Source organism: Rhea americana, unplaced genomic scaffold (assembly GCF_003343005.1).
Source record: "Rhea americana isolate MKP2758 unplaced genomic scaffold, rheAme1 scaffold_67, whole genome shotgun sequence".
Taxonomy (NCBI): domain Eukaryota; kingdom Metazoa; phylum Chordata; class Aves; order Rheiformes; family Rheidae; genus Rhea; species Rhea americana.
Genome location: NW_028186834.1, coordinates 3,557,751 through 3,579,308, shown reverse-complemented (window position 1 = coordinate 3,579,308; position 21,558 = coordinate 3,557,751). Strand labels below are relative to the sequence as shown.

Here is a 21,558-nt window from a genome sequence, read left to right as displayed (position 1 = left end):
TTCAGACTCCAGCTGATATAGTAATTAATAGTYCAAATCAAGCCATAACATAATCTTCCATCACTGACATAAACTGCCTGATCACTGAAGTGAAAATGAAAGATCATTTTAAAAATCCCTTTYCCCCCCTTCCATCACCTATGTAAAAAATTTCTTCAAATTTCATTGCATTATGACTTACCAGGAGTTCAGTATCGTACACCTATGCAGTAACATGTATCTTTATGAAATTAAATGCTGCCTCCAAGTAACGTCCCTTTGTAATTTACAAATTTGCAGTTAAAAAGTTTATATATATATATATATATAAATATATATGCAATGTATACGCACAACCACAGAGTAGTAGTCTTGCTGTAGGTCAACAGGCACAAGCTAGTCAAAGTCAGTAGGAAAAAATAACAGCTTTTCTTAGAGTGACTGATACAGTTGGATAAAAATGGACAAGGCTTCAGGGCAAAAACTCTGCTAAATCTGACGAAGGTGCTTTCAGCTTGTGTCTCTGAACTTTTTTTTTTTTTCCTTTTTTTCTTTCTTTTTTTTGGGGGGGGCAACTGATCTACTGTTCTAATACAATTAACTTTTTTTCTCTCTCCCTTCAGATCCAAGTATGCAAATGTACTGGAATTACTGAAGTCTCTGCATCTGTACAAACACTAGGCTTTCTGACAACATCACTGTAAAGAGGAAAGAGTGGGAYTGCTTTCTGGATGGAGGGCTAAAGCAAGATATCAAATAAAAATTTACAGAAAATTTACTCATTTTAGATCCCCAATTTGACACTCATTTACTGGGTGCTCTGTGACACCTGACGTGTTCAGAGAACAACTTTCATCTTTACTCAGGAACATTTCTTCAATCAGATTATGGATTAACAAACATCACAGCCAAAGAAAAGGAGTACACAATTAGTGATCACCTGAAAAATGTTTAGTTTAAACTCACTGCATTACATATGGGCTCTGTGGGAGACTCAGAATCCATTTTTAGCATTCAGTTGACTTAATTACGAGATCACTTTTCTCTCTTGCTGTGGCCAGTCTCATCCACATCTCCTGATCCCACTCCTAACATCCTTCTTTCTAGTCTTTGTGTAGCTGGCTTCATGTTTCTCCTTCCTGATCTCATTCTCACACGAGGGTCATTATAAAACATCYGAAGGGAACCATAAAACCTGCTCATTGATACCTGTCTTCTCTATTCCCACCACCTCTCCCAGGGTTCCCACCAAGCCCCCGACTCCCAAGGAAACCTCACCGCACTCACTGCCTCATAGACCTGTCTCTCTGTTTTCAGCCAGTCCCAGCTTCCTTTCTGCATCCTATCATGGTCAGATCAGGCTTTTCATCTCAGTCTTTTAAGGATCTCTTACATCTCATTTGCTCTAGGTTTTGTTCTTTCCAAATCTARAAGTTGGGCTTTCTTCTTCACTCTGTAAAAATGAATACGGAAAATACTGAAAACACAGAAAAGATATTCTCCTTCCACAGAACCCTGTGACCAGCCAATACTGAGGGAGCTTGCAGGTAACTCACTTTATTCTAAGTTGGATTAAACCAGGCAACGCATAAAAACAAGAGTTTCACAGCTTCTTCACAAGAGGGAGACACACTTCTAATCCCACATCCGATTTTTAAATGGGTTGCTTGGCTCCAGGTTGGCCTACATCAATTAAATAAAGCAGTCCGTATAGAGCAGGTGCCGCTTTCCCACAGGCCTGTGAGTCAGGAACACGAAACGTGTGCAGCCAGCTCCACAGGAGGAGCTGGAGCGACTCACATGCGCTGGGGAGGTGCTGCACGCTGAGGTATCTCGTCGTGGGGCCTTACGGCGATGGAGGATATTCAGTGCAAAAAGAATCTCCTGCTGTAGCTGCTGAGAAAGTAAATACAACTCTCCTGAATCTATGGCAATGATCTTCTTYTGTCAAAGACTTTGTGAAACTGGGATTCGTTTATATGATGCTGGAAAAAGGCGTWAGTTTGCCATCAAAGGTGTTTATCACCCTTTGCCAAATTTAAAGCCCCATATTTTCATATATGTTTTTATTATAAAGCATTTTCCTTTATTTTGATTATCTCAGTTGATCCACAATTCTATGGAGGTGCTTTAACAGTTTGCTAACTGCTGATTCATCATCATCTAAGAATTTTGCACATACCCTTTTTCACTTGTGAGTTTTGGGATGCTTGTGAATGGAAAGAYATATGCATACTGCACATTATTTTAAGTGCTTAACAAGGCCAAGAGAGACAAAAAGCTGAACAATGAAAAGAGATTTGCATTGCATTGCACTGGGAGGACAGTTACGTTCCTAACCTAAATTTTTCTTAGCAGTAAATACTTAGATTTGAAATAGATTAGCAAGAGGGTAAAAGAACAGTTTTAAATTTTAAAATAAGAAACTGCTCAAGAAAAAAGGAGTCAAATTTTGCAACTTTATACCACTTCCTATAATGCAGACATTCTACTCTAATTTAAAACTAATGAGCTGACTGTGAAACAAATCTGCTTATAGAATAGCTGGAAGACATTTAACATTTAAGGCAATGGAACAACRAACCTTACATTTGTCAATGGTATTAATAGATCTAGATTTGGAGGAATAAATACAGCGGGTTATCTTAAGAAACCAAGCTGCTATGCTCCACTTGTTTCCTAGCAGGTTGCCACTTGTGAAGGTAAACACCAGAAACTTGCCCATGCACAATACTCTGGAATATTTATTATATCCCTTAAATTATTTATATCGTTGCRTATTAAAAAGTGTAAGACAATTTATAGCAACTAATAGTAAGTGTCATTAACAGATACATGCAGAACTTAATACAAATAAAGACATGACCTGCAAGATAACTAAGATAACTAGAATTTCTTGGTATTTTTGCACAATACCTTACCCTGTACAATACTGTATAGYCTTGTGCCTATGCGCTGATGGGTACCCCGCACACCTGCTCCGTGGCTCAGAAGCAGACGCACTGCGGTCAGGAGGATTGCAGGGAGCCCAGGCTCCAGCTCAAAGGGGGACGATTGCCACAAGAGATCAGAGCAGGATGGCTGTGTTCAAGCCTGGAAAAGCTCCCTGAGCTCCTTGGGACTTCTCTAAGCCTCTGGAGAGCCTGTTCCAGCAGTTCACTTCCCTCCCAATGAAAAATGCTTTCCTCCTGTCCCACCTGAACTTCTCAGGTTGCAACTTGTGACCATCGTCCCTTGTGACATCCCTGACCACCACCACAGAGAAGCCCTCATCTCACAGGCTGCAGGTCCTGGCCATCACCACCTCAACAGCCCCCTGAGGAACTCTCACTGTCCCCCTTGAACAGGGGTCCCCACACCTGGTGATGTGGAAAGACATGGATAACGATTTGTAAGTGTGATATTTGCAATTGAATTTATGCAAACTCAATTTCATCAATGTTTCTAGGTCCATTATAAAAWATAATTAAAATCAAAAGAGTCTCTTTCCTTAACATCAACTCCCTCACCAGCTACAAAGATTCCTCAGTGGTCCTTGGTTATGGTGGTTTGAATTGACCACCTGCACACTATATATGTTTTTCCAGGATTCACAACAGTAGGCAAGTATCAGCCTTCCAACTGGACCTGGGGCTTATCCTCCCTTTAAAACCAAAAGCCAAACACTGGTGCCATGACAGGAACGATTATGTATATGAATATACACAYATTTCATCTCATATGTACACTGCCTTTCTAGGACTAATGACAAAAAMATCGTAGTACAAAATCATGTCTATCACTGAAGAAAAAGATGATTTAGTTGTACACAAGGAGTAGAAATACAGAGGAGAAAAAGAGTAATTTCATAGAACATAACTAAATGCTTAAAGGAAGGCTGTCGGTTTTCTTGCAACATTAACAATGCACAGTAGCTGGTAAATTTATCCAAGGAATAAAACCTTCAGGAGTAAAACTGCAAATGTTACTGCTCTCCTTGCATCAGAATAACCTGAGCAGAACTGGGGGAACGTTTCCAAGCATCCTTACGGCGCCCTGCATGCCRGAAGCGCAGGTGGAACATTGAATTGACTCAAGTTTTGCAGCAAGCTCCCAGATGCCCTAAGGAGCAGAGGAGCAGCTTTCCATCCTCAGAGGTCCTGCACTGCACCTGGTGTAGGCCAAGGTGAGAACCTGAATGTTTACAGAGTTATAAATWAAACTTAGCAGAAGCCCCATTCCCTACCCAGTTGCATGGTCTTTCTGCATAGGAGTGGATCTCTCCAGTAATACTAGTTGGCTATGGCTCATGCAACATCTACTTCCAAAATGTTTCTACCCTGAAATAGCCATAAAACTATACTTGAGAGTGGCCTGTTCAAATTAATTCTGAAAGACACCCACTAGCTATTGACCAGGAACTCCACAATGACTAAATTATAAAGGAACTGAACAAAATCTGACTGCTAAAAGTAGCTACTACTACTACTTCTTCTTCCTTTTTTTTTTTTTTTTTTAAAAAAAAGCTAATGCTTTTAAAAAACCCCTCATAATCCTTACAGACACCTCCAGATATTTCYGCTGTAGAAAGGCCTGCTCAAAGATCATTCCTCCTACTTGTCTATATTTTACATGCAACTACATAGACTGGTGACCAGTGTGATGATGGTGTGGTAATTCTGCAAATCCAGAGTCAGAACACAAAATTCACAGTATACTTGGCTCAAATCTATTCAAGTTTTCCAAATTTTATGGCAAGGACATTGTATCTAATATACGAAATTAAAATTAAACCAGATTTTTTCCAGGATTAAACAGTTTTCACTCAGGCTTCTATGACACAGCATCAAAACAGAATATTTAAGGTACATAACTGCAAAACAAAGAGAGTAGAGAAAGGGAATATTATTTCAATTAAACTGTGCAAGGACTCAAAAATCAAGGGATAGCACCTCTGCAGGCTCTCACAAGAAATCCCATGAATTCAGCCACTGCTAGACTTCAGGTTCAAAGTGGAAAAAAGATTTGAAGATATCAATATTCATTCATTTGATGCTACTCTTATTCGTAATCTGTTACGGAGTAAGAATGAATCTGAAAAATCTAGAATGAAATCACCACATTTCCAAGATTTTTTTTTCCCTTAGGAAATTACATATTGCTTTTTTTTATTTCACTTTTTCATATCTTCTGATATTTAAAGGATAATTTTAATGTCATTTGCTTAAGAGAGTGAAGATGCTAATTTTGGTGGCAGGGAATCTCTTTTGGAGCTTATACTAGCAGTTAATTAATGAAGGGTTAGCTAACAGCAGGAGATTTTATCATGTTTTTCAATAAGGCCTATCAACAGAAAGAGAATATTTMAAAAAGCACAATTCATTCAAAATCATTCCTTTCACCAACACAATCAGTAAGTATTCCCACTAACATCAATAATTACACGGTATGACTCGCTACTAGATTATGCCAGCACTAAATTAGTGTACCTCAATTTGTGCAGAATGGAGCTAGGCCAGCTAAAAATTGGGAGCAATAGTTGCGAATTGGTGCCTACTGGTGACACCATGACTGTTTCGAGTACAATTACTGTAAAATCTTTTGGGTTTTGCTGGAACAGCAAAACTAAAGACCTATACTCAGATTTTTTTTCACCTGGAGGAAACTTAATGATTGCCAATCTTATTTACCTTTTTTTTTCCATCTAAAAACATCTGGAAAAAAGAGATGAAGTGGAACATCCCTGGCCTTTGGAAGGAAGCCAGATTCGGACTGTAGCAACTGTTTGATAATGTTAATTTATATTATTTAACAATTTAGGACCAGAATTGAAGCTCATTAGTGTGAACTGAAACCAGAAAGAGAATTTAATCAAGATGACTTTAATTATACAGACTAGAATATGCGTAAGAGAATGTAATGGAAATTTTCTCATGCTTAAAGAAGTTTCAAGGCATCTCTCAGGAGTGCAGGCAATTGGGAGCTCAGCCCAGTTTTAGYAGAGGAGACACTGCTTGTACCCAGACATCCTTATGTCAGCCCTGAAGTCAAAGGGACTGTGAAATCAGCTCCTCAGCTGCGAAACACGGGTTTCTCATGAAAATCTCTATCAAGCACAGACACTGCCCAGCACTTCTTAGTGTGTAGCTGACCTGGTGGCATCACTTCTCACCCTCTGCAACCTCAGCGCATTTGTCAGCTGTGGGCAGAAACCAAACTTTTCACAACGCATTCAATTCAAAAAGTTCATAATATTCCTGTTTAAATTGCAGGATTGACACGTTTTCTGTACTTGTAATACAATTCTCCTATATTCTGTAATTTCATTACAGAGAGTGAAAGCAACAAGCTGGCGCATAGCAAATAAATGCAAGAAATGAATATGATAGCAACTTCAAAATAAGGGCAGTGTTCAGTCCCCTTTACCATACCTGAAGATTTTTTGTTTATTGTAGTTTAGGTAAATTTGAGCTTCATAGGACATCAGAAATAAGCAAATTCCAAATCTCCCAGATTTCTACTACGAACACCAATCCTACAGAGCTGTATTTTATTCTATCATCCGTATGTTCAGCCACAGGCACAGAGACCAAGTGCATCCTAGTCAAATATAAGTATTATGCTGATGTATAAATGCAAAGATTAGCCTCAAAGACTATCAAGTTAATTAAATACAAGTTTCACAATACAATGAAATTATATACCTTGATTTAAAGCTGTCAGGTGGCATCAGTTCCAGTGTATGTGCTGGTCCATACAGATTAACTACAAACAGCTTTACTGTTGGATTTGTTTGACCTGCCTTTGAAAAAGAGGAAAACAGGAGCTTTAGAGACACTGGAACAGTGACAGMTAAATGTTTTCACTCATTAACAAAATCCAGCATGATTACAATAACAAGAAAGCTCTCGCAGAAATTTTAAATTGAATTTCATAGACATACAAATTACACCTATAAAAATATGAAGCCATAGTGGAGCGATTCTCTCACATAGCCCTTTACGGATGACAGATTTCTCTGTGCAGGGCAAGGGACCAGCGCTGGAAAGGGTTTAGTCCTGTCCAGTAAAGCCAGCTGCAAAACGAGGCAGGCCAGCTCCAGGAGAAACAAAACACCTCTTGTTGCTAGAAGGGGAAGAAAATAGGTGYTTGCAATAAATCCACTGGAAAAAGTCTGATAAATCCTGAGGATCTSTAGGAAGCTAGCACTCCTGCTTTCCTGGTAACAGGTTTTTGAGAGGAAAGAGCACGGGCTGGCAGTGAAGGCTCTGCGGATGGGCAAAGAGACACTACAAGCCCCGTATCGCTGCCCCAGTCACATCACACCCAAGCCTTTTTCCAGTGTAAACCACAGCAATGCTCTCTGTAAAGTCTTTGGGATACAGGGGATAAGGARCGTGTCTTTAAATGGGGGTTGACTTCTTCTTAGCACTGGACAGTTGGAAGGACAAGGTAKAATCACTGGCTCTATAGAGCTGTAATTACATTGTAACTATATTATGTTGTGTTATAACTACAAAGTTGTACATCTGACTCTTTGCAGGGATACKTAGAATTGAAAAATGACTCAGTTAACAAACTCTCACAAATTACCTTTAGAAATTGGACTTACCTCCAAATGTTGACTGTCTAAATGTTGCACACACTCTTTTCTGAGTGATATAGGGGGAAAGACAGCATTATTTTCCTTTTTTCACTAGTGCTAAGCAGAGCTTTGAAAATGGATTTGACTAGACCCTTGGATTTATTTCTGTTTATAAACATTGTTGAAAATGCCATTGCTCTTCCAAATGCATCCTCTCGATGAAACGGCTTACACAAATGCAAAAATGAGGACAAAGAAAGACCAAATCCTTAGGACACGAACACAACCTCCTCGTATCCTTTGAACTTCATGTCACAAGTTGTACCCAGGTTTGCTCCCTGCGACGCCTGTCATGAGTAATTACCACACTGCAGAGAGAAACGCTAAAGCACGTTAGCACGTAGAGCTGGCATGGCCAGATCCATGCTAACACCTCAACCAGGATGCGAAGCAGAGCACCCAGCCCTGCGACCCCCAGCCCTGGTGCAGAAGGGGCACAGGTTCGCTGCGGCATGTGCCACACCATCTTTCCTACTAGAAGTCATAGAAAAATCTAATTCTTAACAGCATGAAAATACATACGGTGCTTTACATTTCCATGCCACGGTGCAAAAGTTAAGGGCAGTTTTGAGAAGTGGCATTGGGTCCTCACAACAAGGTCAGAGCTGGAGTCCACTGCTGACTGCGGCTCTGCTCCCTTGGGCAAGACCCACCGATTACCCACAGATAGTTTACAAACACATCTAGGTTTCAATTTTTTTTAATCATAGATGTAATTTTCCCCAATTGGTTCAATCTATAATAAAAATCAAAACTTTTTTAGTCTCTGTTGCCATACCACAAGCTTAATTATCAATTAATGATGTTTAATGGGTATCTAAATTGGCATTAAATGGAGACATTAAATAAAGATAATGTGTTTTCATTAATGAGATTACTGAAATACTGTTGTGCATCAGTTTTGTGCTGAATTGCTAATGAATGAAATTTCTCATTTCTTGTTTGCAAAGTTGATTTTTTTTTAATATTCCTTATTTTCTCTTTGCTCTGTCACTCAAGGCTTATGCCAACGAAATTATGTAAGCTACCTCTGAAAAYGCTATTACTTCCTTATTTCATAGTATTATTTCATAGCATATTTTACATATTACATATACATTACATTTACATTTATTATTGTTTCATAGTACCTATTATGGTCTCACTTTGCCCCCATTCAAAATAAAGGCTCATCTCCAAAAAGTGGCAGTAATAATATGGTAACACTGGTATTTTCTAAAGCTCATAACGAACTTCTCATGAAATGTCAAAGGAATACCAGATTTAAGAACCCACATTCCCTTTCACAAAGGAACTTTGGCACTTTTGAAATTCATATCCAAAATATCTCATTTATATACTGTGAAACATCATTCAAGGTTTTAACCCTGAACTTGGGTTCAGTTATACACACTGTACTTAGATGCAGCTATATATATTCATATTTAGCTTTGTGGCATTTCAGTCCGTGTGACATCTTTCGCATCAAACAGCCCTCTTGTCATATTTCTGCATACGTGCGGGTCACGCTGCGTTATATCCCTCCGTACCGAAAGGACGCCTTTGATGCACATCTCTGCGCCAGAGAGCCCGGCTAGCTGCKCGCTAACAGAAACGTGGCACAGTTTCTTTGAAGCTAATGAGGTTACACTGGTAGAGGACAAAAGAACTTGGAATTTATTTTGTATAATGTTCCACTCCTCAACTAGTTTATATTTTTRGGGTATACAATGCATGCCAGGTCTGGATAAACTGGTAAGTTGGAAGATAATACCAGCTGTGCAGCTCAACAAATTATGATGCTTTGGGAAGAAGCTAATCAGAAATCCCCAGAAAATGATAAACGATTTCAGACATTATCCCTGTCTGGGCTGTTCTGTTGCTTTCCAACACAAATCTAGAAATCCTTATCTAACTGCTCTGAAGCTCAGTGATGGTTTGTTTTTTCTCATTTTCATGACCACGAAAAGGTTTAAATGTGGCATTTTTTCTATTGGAATCACATCTTTCACATTTATTAACAATAGCGTAATTTATTGAGCTGTGATTTCTTTCTACCCATCTCTACAACTGCAACTGAACCTTCCCCGCAGTCTGCACGCAGCGTGTGCCTCCAGTGCAGCTGCCACCTCATCTCTTTTTTCTGTGCAGTCCTCCAAACTTTTTACTCTTCTTGCAGAAGTGGTGGATTTTATCATGTCATATACTCATGATCTTCTGTTCCCTAACCAGATGTTTTCCAGCAAAAGGTTATAAAGTCTACCAAAAAACCCCAGAGTAAAACATAATTAATATTTACCAAAAAGCAACATGAACAAAATCAGCCCCTGCTACCCTCTGGAAATTCTTCTCCCTTAGGGTTGACTACTGTCAATGAACAGCTGGGGAGCTGGGGACCGCGTTCACACTCATCTTACCTTAGGGTACGGATACTGCTTTCCTTTCGGGTACAGACCTCCAGTAAACCGAGGAATAACCATGTTTGGTACCAGAGAGTCATTTATTGTCAGGAATGCCAGCCTTTCACCGTCTGGAGACCACCAGTGGGCAACGTGAGCATGAAGAAGTTCCTCTGCAAAATTAGATGTACTTAAGGGCTACAAAAATACAATCACATAGTTTCCAGTTTATTCAATTGGTACCAATTTGTTCTTTCTGTGCCTACTTGAAATGAGTCTGTTGTAGTTTTACTGTAATTTCAAATTATCCTGGGTTGAATATTTGAATAACAAGGCATATCGAAAGACCAAACTTTAAAGCATCTTACTCATTCAATACTTTCACTGACGTCAATAAATCATCTAAATACGACGGATGACTGTAACTGCCATATGTTTAGTTCTATTGCAGACCGTTAAAAGTGTTTAATTAATTTTTAAATGATTTGCACCATTTTAATATAAAAGTTTTTTTTTTTTTTTTTGTTTTTTTTTTTTTTAGGATTACTAGCCATTTTTTTTTCATATGAAATTTTTGTACACCAGATTTCTCTGAGCTTGGCAGTGGCAATATGCAGATACTGACACTGTGATTATTTAAGTAAAAGAGAAATTCAAATCATGACTACAATAGGGTTTTCTTATGGTGTGAATGTAGAAGAGAACAATATAAATCATAATGCCCTGCACAGATTTCTAACAGAAATTGCAGACAGGTATTTCTGTCCAGAGACAAAAGAAAAATGAAAGCATGGAATGAAATTAGTTGAAATATTCATGTGAATAAATGGTCTGAATAGAGCTGAAAGAAATGTTCCAAGGAAAAATGTAATCATTTTTGGAGTGAAGTATTTTGGCTTTCTTTTCTCAGTCTGATGTAGAGCTTTAGTTCTTAGAAAGGTTAATGTTTCTGCAATCTAACTTTTCTAGAATCAAAACAAAACATTTGATTTTGATCTGAACTTTATCTCATTTCCAAACGAAAGCCATTAATCAAGATGTAAGAGGATGACTGTTTCCCTACATTCTTACATTCATTGTATTTCATATGGGAAAGAAACAAAACAGAAGCAGTCACAGAAACAGCCCCCAAACTCGAGGAACTGCAGAAAAGTAGTTCCTGACCAATTCAAAATACCACCTGCAGGGGTCTTTTGCCTTCCTCTTGTGAAAGAATTTGTATTTTTCTGTTGTGTTTCATATCTTTACTTATTTAGTGAACATTTTGTATTCAAATTAGAAGAATTTGTCTGGAAATCTAATTGAGAATAATACACTAACAGGAGCTGAGGCCCGACCTTGCGTGCCTACTGCAGGAGCCTACCTACAAACACTGCTTAAATTCTCCATGGCAAGAGATAGGGGCMTCTCCAGGGTGCAAGTCAGATCTTGAAAGGTCTGAAGGGGCTGAAATGTTTAAGGTTAAGCGTAATGAAGCTGGGCCTACATTCAAAGTCACATATTCTGAGTCATGCTTCTGGCCCCTGACTAGGTAACTAAAACCAGTTACACATGAGAGCAGCAGAGAACGGATGGTAAATACCAGAGAGCAAAAATCACACAAAGAAAAGCTATTCCTGTATTCCTGTGTAAGGGGAAATCCTAATAAAYAAACTCAGGCAAATGAAAAAAGAAAGCAAATGAGTTCAAAACGAGGAACAGTTCTGAATCTCCCTATATGTCTGCTGAATTAATTCGCACAATACGCAACCTGCTCCTCTTCTGACGCTATTAAATTTTTCAGTTTTATCTACTGAATGTAGAGGAYTGCTCTGAATTAAATAATGGTTAACCAGGAAAAAGCAGTATAGACTGTGGTCTTAAAATTGCGTACAGACAGAATTCCCTTTTACCCTGACTTTAAATATATACGTGGATTGTGGAACGGAGCCCACGGATTGCCTTCCCCAGCAACAGCCTCGGCCCTGGGAGAGTTCTCTGAAAGACAGCAAAGGCAACAGCTCTTTGGGCCTGGGATTAAAGGGTTTGGAAAAGAAAGGGCAAATCCTTAAGATAGGCTTTAGGACCCATATTACCACGAACGTCGAGAGAGGGAACAGGGAGAACAAACCAGGGCAATAACTGGTGGGGAGGTAGATGATATTTGGACGGATGTGTCCGGCTTCCTTCTCAAAAAAGCAGAGGGTTGTGGCCTTGTTGAAAATCAGCCAGGTATAAGACCTACTTATATGTCCACATACAAAAATCACCTGCATGCATACGACTAGAATTCCGGGTTTTGCAGTTAACTAAACAAGCTCCATGAAGTTGTAAAGCATTTCAACACACAAATATTAATTAATAAAGCAAGTTTGTAGGAAGGGTGGGCACAAACAGAGAAGCAGAAGGAGTGCAACCACATTCAAGCATCATTACCACTACTGGGTTAGCTACTGCTATTTTTCCAAGTTCCTCTTTTTTTTTTTTTTTTTTTTCTTTTTTTTCTGTTCATCAGGAGATATTTTCAGGTTAAGAGAAAAGTCACTTGTTTTATCAACAGCTTCATTTATCTTTAAAACAAATGAAGTTACAAAAATCCACATGGACCTCTTTCAGACACTGTTTTTGAGACTGAAATGGAAAAATGGAAGACCATATTGGCATGATTCAAATAATAAGGATTAGTTTTGCTTCTCTTCAGTTCCTAAATGCAGATCTTACGACACAGAAGTCAGTATCATGTAAAAAGACCATACTTATTCACAGGAATATATATTTAACTTCTCTCTGCATAATTCTTAGATGGGATCTACTCCATCTCTTCCCTATAGCTCAACTAAATGGTGGCAAATACCAGAAGGGACTAGTTGCATTAGAGGCATCTACGGTCCCTTCTAACTGAATTATCCTATGATATTCTTATGATCATTTGAAGACTAGGAAGCAACATATTATGGTCTTTAAGTCGTGTGTTGCATTTTCTTTCATGCACTAGAGCTGTACAGTGACCCTTCWCTATACACAGCTCAGTGTGGCTCCATATTTCACCCAAAAGAGAGTAAAAATCCAAGCTACTCTCTTCCTCAAAATGCTTGCAGAATTGGGCCCAGAGATGCCTTGTCAAATGTTTAACATCCACGAATGTGACTCATACTAACTTTGCTTTGTTTGAGCAAAAATGTGATACAGTGTCAATATCAACTAACTAGATATGATTAAATGGTTAAATTAYTTGCGATCATGTTAGTTTTGAAGTGCAAATAAAATACTATTCCATTGYAGAGATTCCTTTTGTCCTTAAGTTTTCAAATGCACTGACACATTAAAATCCTTCACAATATTAACAGTAACCATTAAAAACTTAGAATGATGTAATTATCAAATACAGGTGTTTATATGGATATGAAATGTAAACTAYCATTCTAATTTCAGAATTCATTTGGGGTGAGATTTTCAAAGGTGCTAAAGTGAGCTAGCTATCTTGAAAAGCAATGAGGTCTGACTGGATCATTTCTAAGTACCCCACCGAAGTTTCTTACTATGTTGTTTTGCATTCCTAAAAGCATTCTGCTCTCAAAAAGTCTACACACAAGAAGTTATATACATGAGGTAGCTGAATATTTTACACTGGACTATTTGTCTACACAACTAAAGAGTCCTAGAATAGGAAGAAAAACTGAAATGTTGTGTATTAACGTAAAGATCTTGTACTGAATTGGATAATCTGCTCCCACTTTTTTTTGATTCCTATTATGTTAAATTATTATTATTGTCATTATTATATTAAAAGCATTTCAGGTGCAGGGAGCAACATCCTGAGCAGAAGAAGGCTTCAGAAGCCAGAGGGTGGTGCAGAGGAAGCAGTGCTCCACCGCGTTTCAGCACTGCTCGCCAGCTACGGCAAGTTTTGAAGGAGTCTAGCCTAGGCGGATTTAATCAAAGGCAGCAGCCACCACCGAGGTAACTGTAGGACACTTTCAGATCTTRGGGGATACTCAGCTGGATTCAAGCACGTCATTAAAGCTGAGCACAATCTCACTGCCTGCCTCGAAGGGCTGGAGTCCCCTGCGAGGCACACTAATGCTCAGCAGACCAAACACCACGGAGGGTGGAGGAGAGACATGGCTACAAAAGAGTGGGGCTTCAGGTGATCTTTGCATCTTCTATGCTATGATTCTTCAAAGCCTTCATCTCTTTGGGTATTTTAACTGTGAATAGTTTTATATCTGCACTGTTTTTCACAAAAGCAATAAACTGAATTCCTCCTCTCCTTCTATGTGCTGTAAATACTGAATAGCTGCAAAGCTGTGAGTGAAGGTATTCTAGATAAGCAAAACATATAGGGCATTTAGCTCTATTTGAACAGTCCTATTTGACAACTCCATTTGAAACACTGGCCCCACTGATGTGAGTAGCAAAATCCTGCTGCATTCAATACATCAAGTTTTCACTACAGCAAAATTTTTTACATATTACCTAGTGCTCATAAAACAGCTGATTCAGTCTGGTTGAAAATAWATTCCCTTTTCTCAGAAAATATCATTATACGCAAACCTGCAGTCAATATAAACTATGAATAGATACTAACGAAAGATTGCAAGGCAATCTTGCAAGAAAATGAGAAGACGAAAAGCAAAAACAACAAAAACAATCCTAGACAGCATTTTTTGAAACAAACAGGTTTCTGCTGTTGGGTCTGTACAAGAACCTCTCATCTGTTTTAATGAACAGGTATATTTGTTCGGCTTACCTTCATATAACCAGTCTGCAATTCCATTAAAAATTATTCCCTCTTTTCCTGAAGATGTCAGGCGCAATGAGCTACTCTTGACATCAGGCTGATAGTAGATGTTATTTTCAAAAATATAAATCTGGATAAGGTAGGAGGAGTGGAGAGAAAAAAAAAAAGAACATTTTGGTAGATACAAATGCAAGCTCATCAACAAATACACTATTTCCACAAGTTCAGGACGATCTATAGAGTAACTCATCGTGAGTTTCCACTGACACTGTCTTCATATTTTCTTTTATTAGCATTTTGGACAAACTACACAAACTTTTACTATTTGCGCCAGGCCAAATTCTGTCTTTGAAGCTGCTTTCCCAATTGAAATGTTTCTGTTCGCTTTATGAAACATTACTGATCCCTCAAAATCATACAGGAGCCAAGTATTCTAACAGTTTMACAGATTACGAAATTTTCCATTATCCCTATTTTATCTAATAAAATTATCTGCTTTTCTAGCTATTAAATTAGACTCAGCTCTGCAAGCACGTACAGCCAAACCGATCGTAAACGCAAGCTACGGCTTTATATCACAGTGTGGGAACCTGCTGAAAAAGTAAAAATAAATAGCCGGCGGCCGTTCGCTTCTCTCAGTTTCCTGACGCTGTTTCTGCCCGCGACACACCAGCGCTTTCTCCCAGGCGTGCTGTAAAAGTGCCCTCTGCTCTCCCGTCTCGCCTCCTCCCGCGSGGGACGGAGAGGAGGGCCCTCTTCCCCCCCACCGCCGTCTCCCAGCTGTGCCTGCTCTGCCTCCCCCTGCACACGGGGGTAGGAGGGTTTCGGAGGGCCTCAAAGGGTTTCGAGCTCGCTCGCCCGCCGCACGAGGCTCAGCTCCACGCTAAAGGCGGCAAAACGAAATATATTCTTGATATTCAAGAGCAGCCACTTCATGATTTCTACCGCGTAAAGCAATAAAGCTGAGATTTTTCATCCCATGAGCAATGCAAGGATTTTAACTGTTACCGTGAACGAACGGTGACTCGGGACAAAGTTGGTTTTGATCAGAAATTCAAAACCCTACAGTGAGTTCAAAACCAAACGAAAACTAATTGATCCAGGTTCAGTAATCCAAAAAGTACTGCCATTATATTTACATTTTAATAAATAACGTTTGATACAGTTGATAATTTATGTGAAACTGCCGTATGACCCAGCACTAATGCTATGAGAAAAGAGGGATCAGAAAACTCTGAAGACATCAAGCTTTTGAAAAAAATATTGACAGACACTTTTGGTCAATAGATGTTCCCACAGTAAAAAAGCACTTTTTCACTAAGAAAGAACAAGCAAATACAAGCAATAAGGCATGACTGGTTGCTTAACCAAGCAAAATYAAGTATTTTTTTTTCCAAGTACTTGCTATTTAAGTGAACTAAAAATATTCATATCAGACTAAATTAGGGACAGTGTAAGGAGTGAAAACTGCTTACTAAGGAGCCATTTCTGGCAGCTGACAATCTCTCATATAAACAAATGTTTTCAGGTGGTTACATAAAAACCCTACTTGATGGAATGATTCTATTTTATTTAAGTTTCTTCAAGCAACAARCTCAGCCTAACTCATTTTTGAAGATCAAAATTATCATTTTTGCTTCTCTCCCTCCTTTTTAGGCACTTTGTACTTTTCAGGGTGAAGATACCTGCAGTGTCTAGTCTCTGCAATGAAAAACTGCCATTTAAAGCCATCATKGTCAGTCAAAAAGCAGGATTAGGAACTACTTGTTTTATGACTGAACCATGAAAAGATCTTTAATCCTGTTATTGCTAGTTAGCAGGCATTGCTACTTCCATTTGACATATTTCAGGTAAGTAAATATCTCAGAAAAAATACCTACTGCTGCTCTGCTGAGTGCCGCCTTCCTCGGTTGTATTCACATTTGTTTTCTAAAGCGTCTCTGTCGCCAGCCTCACTCGCTGCTCAACACCCTCCCAACATCCTCTTACTCTGCCCCGTCACCAAAAGTCGCCCACTTCCTTCAGCCTGGAAAGCCACCCCAACGAACAATTTACAAATTTCAAGCTCTCTAAAACCTTTCCGCCCAGCGGCTCTCTCCCGCTCGCAGCTTGCTAGAAGTCTACGTTAAAAGCGATGAATTTACATTTCCTCGCACATTTTGCGAGATACGACCATTCAAGTTTCTGCACGCAACCAGACAGGACGCAAATCCACGCCGACGATCGCGGGTCGGCACGCCGGCAAGCGCCAGCCTGCACCGCCTCGGAAGATCAAAATCCCCACGCTCGAGGCTGTAAAAACACCTTAGAAAGATTCACTATCGCAGCCAGTCATTGAACTGCATCTGTAACTTGGAATATTTGCCATATTTCAAGAGGTGCCACTTTCCACGCAAAGCCCGCCAGCTGCTCTCCGTACTGCTGGGAACGGCTGCACGCGCGTTGCCTGCACGCCTGTTCCCGCACAAGTGCGGCCGGACTGCTGAGGTCAAGGACCACGCTCCCTTCCGTTCTTGATCCCGTGAAAGCGTTCATCTGCGGTTATTTTGCTCCTTCCCCTCTTCGAAATAAGGATTTGAAGTTAAATTGGTGGTTTCTGCCAGGGCACTGAAACAGAGAGCAGAGCTGTACCGGGAGCGACAGCACCATCGTGAAGGCTGGTGCGCTGCCCTGGGCTGCTCCTCGCCTTGCTCCCCGCGAATCCAAGCTGCAGATTCAATCAAACACAAGAATTTCTACTGACTTYGCACAGCCACAAATACCCATCTCCATCAATACCAGAGCAACACACGTGCTGCTGCTGCTGCTTACTTCAGTGTCACAGTACGCAGAAGCTGAATTCATGAACGCATTTCTTACAGTTTGATCTTTGAAACTGGAAGAGAGAGTGACTGACTAGGAGAGGACTCAGCCTCTTATCTTCCCTAGCACAGACCCCAAACTCTTGAACGCTGCAAGCCAGCAGCAAAATCACCATCCTGGGATAAGACAGACTTACTAACAAAAACAAACGACGATCCTTGGGCCACAGTCTTGTAAACACACGTGCCAGAAGTCCTGCAAAWTTAAACGTGTGTTTACAGGTTTTCAGAGTAGAGTTTTCACATACTCCATTGTTTTGTGTATTGGACAATGCCACACAAATTAAAAATTTCCCTTGCTGATCCATACCCAGTCAGGTATCTGGGAACTAGTAAAAGCACTTTCCCTAGTACACACTTGTGTCTAATTATTACATCAGGAGTGCTAAAATCTTGACTATAACTATTGCATCTACCAAAATTGCTAAAGGAGGGMCTGCTAACTGAGCATCAGACAGGTATCCTCATGAATACATCAGCGGCTTTGTGCCCAAAACACTTTCACAGCTTTTAGGCATGACGATAAGAAAATAAATTGAAAAAGGCACRAAGTGGAACCAGGCTATGCTATCTTATATGAAAATTATTATTACACTTTTTTAACCTCTTCTCTTCAACACCTACTTTCCAAGTATTTTTAAAGTATTTTAAATTCCTTTTTACGCTAAGATCCTTAGTTAATAATGCTGTAAAAGGAAATAAAGACCAAAACCTATGCCTTCAAAATCATGTGACTTTCTTTTCTTGCCAATTTGGCACAGCCACTCACATCAAGCTTAAAAACAAATAAAAAGAAAAAAGTGTTCCATCATTTATTTTTTAACTATTTTCCAATTAATGAAAAACATCTATAAGAATGTTTTGGATTAGYGAGAGATTAACTCTCGATAATGATCACATTTATTGAAACTGACTGAAGAACAACTAGAGGTTCTGCTGATTCTCAGGTTGCATCTATGGCACTAATCCCCCTTCCCCTTCTTCCACATCTGTCAGCCTCTAAGCTATTTTTTCCACAAATCTTTGTCTACATTTATATCTTCCAAAACACTTCTTTATTATTTGCAACATGCTTCAMAACTACATGACCTTTATTCAGGCTAAGACACTGAGCCCAGCACCCAGGTCAAGCAGTTGGTTCCAGATGGTAGACAGCTGCGAACACAGAGACACCTCCCCATGCCACAGCTGGAATGACAAACYCCATGCCAAGAACTGCAGTACTCCCCTGTGTGTCTTTAATCATTTCAATCACTAYAGGTGGAGAAAAGCCACTAAATGACAGGAAAAGAAAAAAAAGAAGAAATCCCCCCTTTTTCCCCTAGGCACTCCATGCGAAGCCTTCTGCTTGGTGTGTCCACGTGCTGGCCCCCTCTGATTGCAGGGTGGCGTGAAGACCTCGGGAGTAGCTTTTTACTCACCGTGAGGCWCAGTTTGCTCGAAGCTGCGTGGAGGACCCACGCGATCGCTTGCCCTGCTCAGAAGCAGCGAGCGTGCGTGGCTCCACGCTCTGCAAAGGGAGTGCAGCTTCTCTACCAAAAGCCAAAGGCCGGTGAGCCCTGGCAGGCGGGACAAATCTCCTCATGGATACTTGCATGCATCCTAGAAATACATCCATGCACCAAGGTTCAGACTTGTACTTGAAAGCAAAAGTCCAATTTTCCTCAAGTRGAAGAGAAACCTATCTCAGAGCTGCAGCCTTTGCTGGCAGGGCTTTTCTCCCTGGGAAGTAGACACATCAGTCTTGTTTACAGAGTATAGCTGCAAAACTGAGAGGCAAATTCTGCTCAAAACTGACAATCTATCTTTAGTCCTTTCTCTAATAAATACAAAGATAGATTTATTCTATACAAATACAATGAGGGAACTTGCCATGCATGCAACAAGTTCAAAAAATAGATTATACAGATATTAACCCCATAGGTATAAGAATATCAACCACATAGCTATAACCGATTGCCATTTTTGTTCCCTAATACAAAGGGGGATCCATCTTAGCTCTGGAAGCAGCGTAACTTGTTCAAGACATGCTTTGCCCAAGCAGTATCGACTGAAGATGACAGAACATCCCCATGGTACTGCTCTTTACCTCATCCATGTACTTCTTCACGCTTCTTTGTGTGGGGATCTTGGCATGATCTAGAAGTCATGAGAAGGCACAAAGGTCCCATGGGGTATATCTTCGCATATCCCTGATATATTAGGTCCACATTGCCCAATGTGTAACAATAGTAGAAGTCACCAACAAACAAACACAGAAGAAAATCTGGTCTTCATATCTATGAAGATTGTCTTCAGTTGTGTTCATGTTTATCACAGTAGGAACTTGAACACCTATCCTATAACAGTTAATATATCAGGGACTTATTTCCTTGATTTAGTAAGTAAATCTTTCTAATTAATCCCCCAGAGTCTGAGTATAATCAATTTGTTCGACTTCCTGACTGATACGAACACCACAAATACAGTGCGCCATCCAAAACAACAGCAATATGCAAAGCAAGTTGTAATGGGCTTTGCAGCTATAATTTATCCTTTGCTAAGTTTTAATAGATCCTGAAATTAACTTTTCAAGATAAAAGGTAATTCCAAAAATCCAGTGTCTTGTCTTTAAGGAAATAAACAAGACCTTTATGCCTAAAAACCAGTGGATTTCTCACACACTCTGGATAGGAAGTGTACAAGAGCATCTTCGCCAGCTAGATTGGTCAAAGTGGTGAATCTCCCCAAACTGGTATGGGGGGGGTGTCATTTTAGGATTCCTAGAAACTATTTTTCTACCACAGCTTTCCATGGCATCCCAATGGCCATATTCTGATATTTACTGCTATTTTAGGCTTTGGGCTGCAGCATCTTCTTTAAACCTCTGTGTTATGAGATGTATTAGTAAGAAATACRTGTAATTGCCCTTCTCGTTGACATGCTCTTAGTCATAATGACTGCTGAGTATTGTCACCGCGAGGATCTCTGAAGAGCACCRTTCCCCAGGAACTGATCTAAAACACGTTTCAGTGTAGATTTCAGCAAAGTCTGAAGAGCTGAGAACATGACATCAGGACTGGGCCTACATTTCCAAAATATTTGCTTGTATCTTTTGTACCTGAAGACATGCAGACTCCACAGGTAATAAAGCTAGTGCATCTGTCTGCTGGCAAGACAGAGTGGCATGGCACAGGGACCCAGCGGAGGGAGCAGACAGAACAAGAATGGCAGAGAGAGAACAGAATTTGTGGCCAAYGGCATGACCGACAGATTTGTAATTACATGGATTCATTAGGACGAACACTCACTTCAAGGAAGGTGGCAACTAAAATCTAAAGCTGCTGCAGATGCAGCTGGAGAAGAAAGAAAAAGATGGTACCTGTATCAGTGCGTATTTGGTAAAACAAAACAAAACAAAAAGCATACTGGTCTCATCCTGTTCAGGTAAGTGCCCTGAACACAGACTGAGGAAATACTCCTATTCTTCCACAATTTCTTCAACCAGCAAATACATAACTAGTCCAGTCTGGAACAATTTCAGTTACTCCAAATTAACATTCCCCAGTACATGCCAGTCTTTCCAATTATTCACATAGGGAAGAGTACGACAAGACTTAGGAGTTTTTGATTATGCCCAGAAGGAGAAATGGAGGCATCTGGGAAATGTCGCTGCTTGCAGAACAGGCAGTTGCTGATGACAGCTCTAAAGACTTGGACCTAAAACATCTTTCTGCAGCCTGTCTGCAGCTTCACTCCTGTGTGACCTTGACAAGGACATACAGTTCATCACTGCTCGGACGAGCACAGGTGCCTTCAGAGTCCAATGCATTACTTAACAGACCTCTCAACTTCACTTTTTGCTTTTTGCAGAGGAGTAATTATTTCTACTGATGCAGAAATGAACGTGGTCCGTGCATTCCCATAGACTGTCCGGCTAACCAGCCGACCCCCCATTACCACTGCTGATAGCTGCATCAAGGCACATGATTCACCCAGCTTCATCGTTTTCGAAGC

The 21,558-nt window shown here is 40.0% G+C and overlaps 1 protein-coding gene across 1 annotated transcript in view; it reads right to left on the bottom strand.

The window, feature by feature from the left end:
* Positions 1–21,558, bottom strand: part of DPP10 (dipeptidyl peptidase like 10) — a 215,422-nt gene that overhangs the window by 37,227 nt on the left and 156,637 nt on the right. Inside the window, exons 7-9 of the mRNA XM_085320968.1 lie at positions 14,711–14,831; positions 10,000–10,154; positions 6,663–6,760 (exon numbers count right to left, since the gene is read on the bottom strand). Of these exons, the coding sequence (XP_085177094.1) occupies positions 6,663–6,760; positions 10,000–10,154; positions 14,711–14,831 (374 nt within the window). The remainder of the gene's footprint in view (positions 1–6,662; positions 6,761–9,999; positions 10,155–14,710; positions 14,832–21,558) is intronic.